General features: G+C 39.1%; 1 protein-coding gene across 1 annotated transcript; it reads left to right on the top strand.

Moving 5' to 3' along the window:
* Positions 1 to 367: 367 nt before the first annotated feature.
* On the top strand, positions 368 to 3,660 carry LOC585965. Its single transcript, XM_785768.5, has 3 exons — positions 368 to 531; positions 1,329 to 1,831; positions 2,136 to 3,660. The coding sequence occupies exons 2-3, from the start codon at positions 1,354 to 1,356 to the stop codon at positions 2,621 to 2,623; spliced, it is 966 nt and encodes a 321-aa protein (XP_790861.2). The 5' UTR covers positions 368 to 531; positions 1,329 to 1,353; the 3' UTR covers positions 2,624 to 3,660.
* Positions 3,661 to 10,308: the final 6,648 nt, after the last annotated feature.

Raw genomic sequence — 10,308 nt, 5'->3', positions numbered from 1 at the left:
GTATCGTAGGATATTGGTTACTGTATGTAATAACGGGTATTGGTTCTCCATTGTTATGACCACCCGTCCCAAATAGCATTTATTCTTTACGTCGCAACCTTTCTTCACGACCCAGTCACTACGTAAATTCCATCAATATTTATATCGATCTTTATCCGACTCCATGGCACAGGGTAACACACTTTCACCCCTACACAACTCTTTCGGTCGTCATCTTGGTCTTCGATCTCCTGCTTTGGACCAATCAGAGGGCTAGATTTACCCTCTTTCATTGTCCCAGGGTAGCAACTGGGTGCGGTTTGATGGTTACTGGGGGTACACAGAGTGGATCCATATAAGCATGTTAGGTTGGTAGAGGGGTATCAGTCTTCAAGAAGTAGTCATTACTGAGACATCTCTATCTTTGGATATTGTAAAATACTTGGATCAAAAAGTTGATAGAAGAAGAAAAAACCCGTTACCTGGATCTTCATTATACAAGGTGTTGTGCCATCCTTAAGGATACTACAGCTATTTCTAGATTTTATTAAGGTAAGCGTGGATTCTTTTAAATATTTGTTTAGTTTATTTTTATTTAACATCGTCTTCCGTCTTTTTTAAGTCTTTTTTCTGTAACTTTTCTTAAACTTTGTGGTTTCATTTCGAAATAATATCATTTTTTCCCCTGAGTAATTGGTATCAATGATCCAATTCTCATCTTATTTGAAAAAGATAGATGATGATTTATTGATGCAAACTGATCATGTTTTAAAGATGTTCAGTTACTCAGTGTATTCATATCTGAGATAGATATCTCTTATAACCTTAATGGGGAAAGGTTTTTTTTTAATGTGAGAATGAAGCATAAATATCCTTTAACTTTCCGTTTTGATCCACTTTTTGAACAATCTGATATTAATATATTGTGTAATTCGATGGGGGGGGGGGGGGGGTGGGCGATCTGTACGAGAGGGCTGGCGTGGTCTTATCGTCACGATGGCAACAACGTAAATAGGGCGCGTAAGATGGAGGGGTGATCGATAGTTTCTTTTATTTTGACCGCCATGTGCATTGTCGGCCCCACCCCCTGTCGACTGGTTGTTTGGATGTTGGCCTGACTACAACTTTATTTTTTGTCTTGGCACGGCAACTTTCTCTCTTTGCTTCCTTTATCACATTTCTTGTTGTGAATTTGGTGTAATTTAAGAATAAGTATTTTTTTAAAACTATTTTCCAACTGCTACGTATCTTTTTTTTTTATTTCAATAAATTGCTATATATTTAATTGTGTTTAGAGTAAGAGGCTTTTGGATTAACTTTCATCCCCAATTTCACAATCTTTTCTCCAGATTCAACTCTACATCCTACAAAGCAATGGCTTTCACACGCTTCATCATCCTGGTAGCTCTTATTGCTGCATCTTACGCACAGTTCCTCGACCTCGACAGTTTCACCATCGATAGTCCCTCTGTCATCTACGATGGCGAAGTATTCGATGTCGTGTTCGACGTCACCTTCACGCCTACTGGCGGAGCTGCTTCAATCATCACCAATTCCCATGGCTCTACCCGCTTCATGCCCGTCTTCACTCTGTCCGAGGATGGTGAGACGCTAGATCTGGATGCTTACTCTACAGTCGAACTGACATCAGCTCAACAGACTACTGCTCTTACTGATGATGACTCTGTGACGTGGAGCAACCTCGAGGCCTCTCTCAATCTGACCGATATTGAATGTGGTGATGGTTCCGTGTATCAGTATGCCTGTGTGTCTATCATGGCATACACTGGAGTCACCTGGTCCGGTGTCGATACGTCCAACAGCTCTATGTGTTCTTCCTTCGTCTGCAAAGGTAAATTTATTCGCTACTCATTCTTGGTAAAGTAGTCCAAAAATGTAATTCAGTTCTGAAGTAGAGATTGAAAGCTGTATATTTGAACTTATCCAAATGATATTAGAATGTCGAGAAATTGAATTTTCTGAAGCTCCTCTCTGAAACAAAACGTTGTATAGTTGATTGTATAGACTTAAGCGATTTAAAAATCAATATAGCACAATCGATTTAAGATATTATTACTATGAAGGTAGTAAGTTTATAATTTCTTGCCTTTTTCATCACTCATTTATCAATCTTTTTTCTTTCATTTACTTAACAGCTGTTGCCGATGTGGCTATCAGTGCCCTGACCATCACCAATCCTGATGATAGCGTAATCGGTATCGGTGGAGGTCAAGCTGTCGATTTCGACATCACCATCTCAAACCCTTCCGGAGGCGACAACGTCGTCGGTAGCGACAACTGGATCGTCAAGTTCTACCTTTCCGACGAAGAGACCGGTGGCACTGAAGTCGCTTCTGAGACCATCTCTCTATCATCTTCTCAGGAAACCGCCGACATCAACGCCGGATCCACTTCTACTTTCTCCGATCTCGCCGTCACTCTCACCCTCGACGATGTCACCTGTGATGACTTCGCATACGCCTGTTCCAGCGTTGAGCCCGCGTCCGCAGCTTACTGGACCCGCCCTGCCTCTCCTAGTGATAACTACGTCTGTGTGTCAGTCACATGTGGAGCAGCAGCTATCAAGACAAGTCTAATGGTTATGCTTCTTACTGTTATCGTCAGTCTTTTATTCAACCATTAATCCCTTTAGCATCTTAATAGAACTCAATTTACCCAAATAACTCTTGGACATATTAAAAGAAAAGCCGGCAATAGCCTTGAACGTTGAATGTTGTCGAAAGTGGAGCAGCTCGAATAATAGTATACATTGGCGATAATAGTGTCGTCTGCTAAGTAGCAATTCTTCTACATAGTTATGAATTGTATTTGGTGATGATAACATTGTCTGCCAAATGCAAAACTTTAGTTGTCAACCTGGAAAAGATAGTACAAGTATTCATAAATCAGATGTAGGCTCAGTTGTATATATACATGTACTCCTAGTTGCAATTCTCTTGTAAAAATATAAATAAATTTACATTAAAGTAAAATAGAATACTTACTTTATTAACGGTCTAAAACATAAAATCATTAATTGGACATTTGATTATTGTACTAACAGAGTGGACAATGAAATCATGTTATCACTTGATATGTGTCTTTGAAAGAGACATCGCTATATATTATCAAATTCTAAAGTCTGTTTGGTATATGATCTTTGGAAGTATATGTTAATTTCTATGATGTCATCGAGCAGGATATTACTCCGCGATGCGAGATATTCGGCGCGCCTTCTGTGTATGAACATCTTTCACAGTGTAATAGAATTATCGATATTCGCGAGTAATATTCTGCTGGAAATGCAATCATAATTCTAGTAGAGGTTGTCAAACCTACTTCCTAAATGATATCAAGCGAAGACTACAATTGTTTTTTTCAGAAATGAAATTATCTATACGTATTGCTACTCGCCTAGACTTGTAGCATTTTGTCATCCAAACACCTTGATCAATGATATATAACGATGTAAATTGTAAATTTCTTTTCGTACTTCGTAGCGCTACATGTATACCTTTTCTTGATCTATTATTGTACTTACCTCAAATGTGTTAACATTTATGTAAATGAAAGTTGTGGTGCGCACCCTAATCTATTTTGCTATGCCATGTCGCAATATTTATTTATGCATGAAATGTATGCTTAGTAAATAAAGTGGCCACTTTGTTTCTTTGAAAAGTATATTTTGATTATACCTCTTTAAGTTCTTGATTTATTATCAGTCTCAATGTGTATTTCGGTGAGTGACTGGAAGAACATTTTGTCAACGAATTTTGAGAGAGTGGTTGTATGTGCTGTTTGAACTTGTAGAATTATTGGGCTTCATTTCTGATTGGTGGTAGTGGTGGTTGTATGAATATGGGGATGGTTGTAGTGATGGTGATGACAGAAGTAACATGAGTAATTATGTTTAACTTTGAAGATATTTGTGATACTGAAATCAGTATAGGTGATAATGATGATGGTCTTCAGGCACGATACACTGAAGGCAGTATCAAAACATATAAAACAAGAAAATTCATTATTTTCAAGATTTTGATTTGGTCGCGCTCAGTAAGAGCGAACTTAAAGCCCCTCTAAAATTGGGAGCCCCAAAAATTTGATGACAAAATTTCACTTAAATGTTATCCCAATGTGGAAGAGTATTTCACACAAGACAAATTTCTCCAAGGATTTTCAAAACAAATGTGTTTGAAGTCGAATATTGATGAAATGCAAAATTAAGTTTTTCTGCGTACAACAGAAAATCCAAATTAGGTATTCTTTTATCAATATTTGTCTTCAACCACATTTTGGGGGGAAATATTTGCAGAAGTGTGTTTTAAATTACACCCTCTATTTCATTATGATATAATTTAAGTAAAATTTTGCCATCAAAGTTTTGGCGAATTTGGAGCTCCCAAAACTTTAGAGGGGCTTTAAAAGTTCTCCCATCCCCGGGCTCCCATCGCGTTGCTAACAAAGTAATTGGCGTTGTTTTGTTGATTGTTTTCTTGTCTCTGGCTTCCATGCATGTCTTGATTTAAACATCGAAAGTTTTTTGTTGGCATGGAAACCAACAATGCATCCATCCTTGGGCTATCAGACAAGCGAGTGTTTGTATCGATCGGAGTTGCTGTCGTCTTGGTCCTTATATTGATCTTTAAGCTGGGCGGGGAATGCACTACTTCTTTCTTTTCTGCTTGGTAGCTTCTTTTGTTACGTTACGACTCCATCAATTCCTGTTTATTAATTAAACTTTTTCTTGATATGTTTCTCACTTTCTTTATAATTCTCTTTCATATTTTCTTCCTCTTCAATCCCTGATTTTTTAGAAACTTTTAACATGCCCTTCTTTCTTCTATTTCTTCTTTTTTTAATAAAAGAGAAGATCTGATTCACATTCTTATTTTTAAGTAAGGTCTATTATCTAACTATTGCATTATAAAACTGAAATTCGAATAATCTCTCTTTTAATACTTTTGACCCCCTTTTATTAATTACATTTCCTTTGTTAGTTTAAATGAATGATGAACTTAGTATTTCAATCTCACTAGTTTAAGTGCGAATAATTGCAACTATGAACTCAGAGAACTCCGCCATAGAGAAGGCGTCGGAATCGGTGAGACGAGGAGGGGGGGGGGGGGGGGGGGGGTAGGTCGGTTTTACTTCTGGGTGAAGTATGAATTAACCAAGATCATTATTAGAAGGAGGCTGTTTGAGAGGGTCTCATCACTTTTCATGTTCATTTTCTCCCTCTTCCTCTTTTCGCATTTCCCCCTTTTGGGCTTTTCATTGGAAGCACGTGCCCCCATACTCACAGTAGCCACGCCACTGACATGACTGTATGAACATATAGCACATGTATACACTTTTGTTCAGATTGCATCGAAAAGTGAAAATTTAAAAAAAAAATCATTCTATTACATAATAATATATTTGTACCATTTCCATACCCATTTCATACGTATTCCTCCCTCCTTTTTAAACATACATTTAAGGTTTACAGTTGGCACTTGACTGAAAACCAAAAAGATATCGACTTGAAAAGGAAAACAATACATATATGGCACTCACAAAGTATATTGACGTCTGCAGAGGAAAGATCTGTCCCTCACACTAATGCGTGAATCAAATATAGTAGGCGTAGGCCTACGGCCGCAATCCCTTGAGAGGGGAGGGGAGGGGTGAGGGGGTCACGCCCTTCCCCGGATATTACCTTTCTAGTCTTTAAAGGTACTATGTACCCATTTGCAGGCCAACAAATGAAAAAGTTAAATTCCAACTGCATTTGAAAGATAATACTAATTTAGAACTTCCCTAAAAAAGGTGGGGCTTGAAAATGTCTTCAAGTGGGAAAATAACGACTATTAGTTGTCAAATCGACTTTAGGGCTATAGAGCCCAAAAGTAATAGTCTTGATTTTCAGACAATTGTACCGAATGGTCATACGTTTTATGCTGCGCAAAGATTCAATCAGTTTAATCTTGGCCATCACAAGAAGTGGGTTATTGATGTACTGTAGACAAAATGCTCATGTACCCTTTACAACTTTTTCCATGTATGTTATTACCAAAGAAGAAAAAGGCCAGTCAGTGACTCAATAGTGTCAGACAGTGAAGTCTAGCAAGTAAACGGGTTTCCTTGCATAATTTGAATATGAGGACACTGCTAATGTTTAAATTTCACAGATAGGACATATATGACATATTCATAATTCCTGCAAAGTTCTACAGCATTTGAGGTTGGCTGCAAAAGGGACATAGTACCTTTAAAGAGCGAGCGAATCAAAGTTACACAAAATGACAGTGCACCTTCTAAAAATGTAAATTTGATTCTGTTTCTAAGATTAAATAACAATTACAACAACAAAAAATACGAATCTTCCCCTCGCTGTATGTTAGGTGCATGGCAGTTGACTGACTACGAGGTGAACATTTTGCCAGAATGAGTATTAGCAATTTGAACCTCCTCGGGCGGGGTGAACTATAAGGGGCCTTGGGAAACACATACTCCCATGAAATCACAAAATGCCCAACTTTTTGTTGTAAATAGTGAACTTTAGCTGACCTTTAACGTTTCCATGCTGTCGTGCTATATAGTGCAGCGTGTTTCTTTTCTTTTTTAAGTCACGGTACCATTTTAGGAATTGAACAGTTTCGCGTCACCCCAATCTTTAAGTCATGAGAGAAGATTTGTATTGCCATTATATTGTTAGGTGTACGGGCATATTGTCGGGTCGAGGGCGTCGCCTCTTACCCAAAGATTTATTACGAATTAAGATGTATTACGAGTTTCTAAGCGAGCAAAAAGGCTACTTTTATCAAAGGACAAAGCATCTTTATTAGGAAAAAAATAATATTTTGACACCAGTATGATAAGATATAAAGTTATATATATTCGGACTCTTCGATAACCGAACATAGGAATAGGCCTATTCAGTCATCCCGGTGGCAGGAATCATCCAGGTTTTTAACCGAACGCCTATAAAACATTGATTCATATCATGTTTAATGGTTACTATTTGATTCAGACGAATCTTTTCTGAATTTCAAAGACTGGTGATAGCCACGTGGGAGGTGTCTAATTCCTGAGTGAAAGTTACTTTGTATTGTATGAATCGATCAATATTCCTGCTCTCAAAGGTTACAGGACGCGGCCCATTTATTGATCTGGAAGCAGTGGAAAGCCACTTCAATAGTCCAAGTGAAGTGCCCGAAAATTCTACTTTGAGATAGGATAGTGTATATTGTAGTAATCAACATTTGGTATAATTTATCCTCCATCCCACCCCATCACATCCAACTTCTGTCGGCCGCCCCAAATCGGGAATGCCGTATTTTCTCGTGTAATCTCATTTTAATTAAATTGGTTGCTAAGATTTCGCATGAACTCAAGTTTGATGCCTTTGTATTTTACAACTGGCAGAGCTCAAAGCCCCACTGCACTACTTATAGCCAGGGGCGTCGCTAGACCTTTTTCAGTGTGGGGGGGGGGGGGTGTAGAGGCCAACGATTACCGACAAAAGTAGCCACCAATAACCGACAAAATTAAATTTCCAATATCTACAAAGTCAACCCTATACACCTGGGGCCGAAGGCTAAATTGTTTTTCCTATGGACTATCTATAGTACTTGCATATGCGCAAAATGGTCTTTCCTCGACGACATTAATATACGAATTATTTCTTGAATTTAGTCAGCATCATAGCTACATATTTTAATGCAGGCGCGGAGCTAGGATCTTATTTTAGGGAGGGGCGGTAGTGAGCAAGAGAATCACTTAAAAGCGCGCTCATAAGGGGGTGTGGGTGATGAGCCTCCTGCGCGAAGCGCGGAAGCTTAGACGTTTCCTTAAATTATTAGGAAAAGAAGACGATTAATTGTACCGTTTTCGACTGGTAATCCTAGGCTGAATGAAGTTTCCCCCCCCCCTCCCGCGCGAAGCGCGAAAGCTTTGACGTTTCATTAAATTATTATAAAAAAAAAGAAGACGATTTGCTGTACCATTCTCCACTGTTTATCCTTTTCTGAATTCAGTATTCCCCCCGCGCAAAGCGCGGAAGCTTAAGCAGACGATTCGGTGTACTGTTCTCGACTCTTAATCCTAATCTGAATGAAGCTTCCCCTCCCGCGCGAAGCGCGGAAGTTTTGACGTTTCATTAAATTGTTAGAGAAAGAAGACGATTCGTCGTACCGTTTTCGACTCTTAATAAGCCCTATTCATCTGAATTCAGTTTCCCCCTCTCGCGCGAAGCGCGAAAGCTTTGACATTTCCTCATATCATTAGAGAAAGAACACGATTCGTTGTACCGTTTTCGACTTTAAATAAGCCCTATTCATTTTGTCTGAATTCAGTTTCCCCCTCTCGCGCGAAGCGCGGAAGCTTCGACTTTTCCTTACATTATGAGAAAAAGCAGACGATTCGGTGTACTGTTCTCGACTCTTAATCCTAATCTGAATGAAGCTTCCCCCTCCCGCGCGAAGCGCGGAAGCTTTGGTTTTATTAAATTATTAGAGAACGAAGACGATTCGCGATCGTTGTCGACTCTTAATAAGCCCTATTCATCTGAATTCAGTTTCCCCCCTCGCGCGAAGCGCGGAAGCTTTGACGTTTCCTTAAATTATTAGAGAAAGAAGACGATTCGTCGTTCCGTTCTCGACTCGTCTAAATGAAGTTTCCCCTACCGCGCAAAGCGCGGAATTTTTGGCGTTTCATCACAATATAGAGAAAGGAAGACGATTCCTCGTACCGTTTTTGAATCTTATTAAGCCCTATTCATCTGAATTCAGTTTACCCATCTCGCGCGAAGCGCGAAAGCTTTGATGTTTCCTCAAATTATTAGAGAAAGAACACGATTCGTTGTACCGTTTTCGACTCTAAATGAGCCCTATTAATTTTGTCTGAATTCAGTTTCCCCCTCTCGCGCGAAGCGCGGAAGCTTTGACGTTTCCTTAAATTATTAGAGAAAGAAGACGATTCGTCGTACTGTTCTCGACTCGTCTAAATGAAGTTTTCCCCTTCCGTGCGAACCGCGAAATTTTTGGCGTTTCATCACAATATAGAGAAAGGACGACGATTCCTCATACCGTTTTCGAATCTTATTATTATTATTAAGCCCTATTCATCTGAATTCAGTTTCCCCTCTCGCGCGAAGCGCGAAAGCTTTGACGTTTCCTCAAATTATTAGAGAAAGAACACGATTCGTTGTAACGTTTTCGACTTCTAGTAAGCCCTATTTGTCTGAATTCAGTTTCCCACTTTCGCGCGAAGCGCGGAAGCTTTGACGTTTCCTTAAATTATTAGAGAAAGAAGACGATTCGTTGTACTGTTCTCGATTCGTCTAAATGAAGTTTCCCCTTCCGCGTTTCATCACAATATAAAGAAAGGAAAATGATTCGTCGTACCGTTGTTGACACTTAAAACTTGTTTGAATTTAGTTTCCCCGAAAATTTTAAAACTCTGATTTCTTTAGCTGATATCATAGGAAAGTGAAACTTCGAGAAAATACAAGTATTGTAGTTGTAGTCACTCTCGAAGTCGTCACAGCGGATAAGAAGTCGCAGTTCGTAGGGAAAAAAACTTGTCGGCCGACCGACAATATACATCTCACCGACTTCAAACTTATGCATTGATGAGGATCGAGCAAGAATACCGACACAGCTGACCCGACACAGCAACGTATTTACCCGTGTCTTTCTTGCTCCCTCGACGAGACGACTCCACCCAACAACCCCCTTTTCTCTTTTACTCCCACTCCTCCTCTCTGAGACTCTTACCTCCCCTCTCTCTCCTCTCTTTCATCCCCCGTTTCTTTTGTTTCCCTTTCACTCTTTTTTCTTCTTTTTTTTCCTTTTCTTTCTTTTCTTTCTTTTCCTTTCTTTCCTCTCCCCCTCTTTTTCTTTTTTCTCTTTCTTTCTTCTCTATTCTTTCCTTTCTTTTCCTTTCTTTCCTTTCTTTTCCTTTCTTTCTTTTCTTTTCCTTTTCTTTTTTTCTTTTCTTCCCTTTCCCTCTCTTTTTTTCCTTCTCTTTTTTTCCCTCTCTTTTTTCCCTCTTTTTTTTTCCCTCTCTTTTTTTCCCTCCCCCTTTTCTCTTTTTCCCGACGGCAGCGCAATTTTACCGACAATATCCTGACAGGTGGGGGGGGGGGGTGTTACACCCACAAATGTAATAATGCCCACAAATGTAATAACGCCTACAAATGTAATAACACTTTACCCACAAATGTAACAACACCCACAAATGTAATAACACTTTACCCACAAATGTAATAATTTCACCCACAAATGTAATAACCACTTTACCCACAAATGTAATAATTTTGAATCACCCACAAATGTAATGATGACT

This window comes from Strongylocentrotus purpuratus, unplaced genomic scaffold (assembly GCF_000002235.5).
Source record: "Strongylocentrotus purpuratus isolate Spur 01 unplaced genomic scaffold, Spur_5.0 spur5_scaffold_2, whole genome shotgun sequence".
Lineage (NCBI taxonomy): Eukaryota > Metazoa > Echinodermata > Echinoidea > Camarodonta > Strongylocentrotidae > Strongylocentrotus > Strongylocentrotus purpuratus.
Note: the sequence above shows the minus strand (reverse complement) of the source record. Positions and strands in the feature narration are given on the sequence as shown.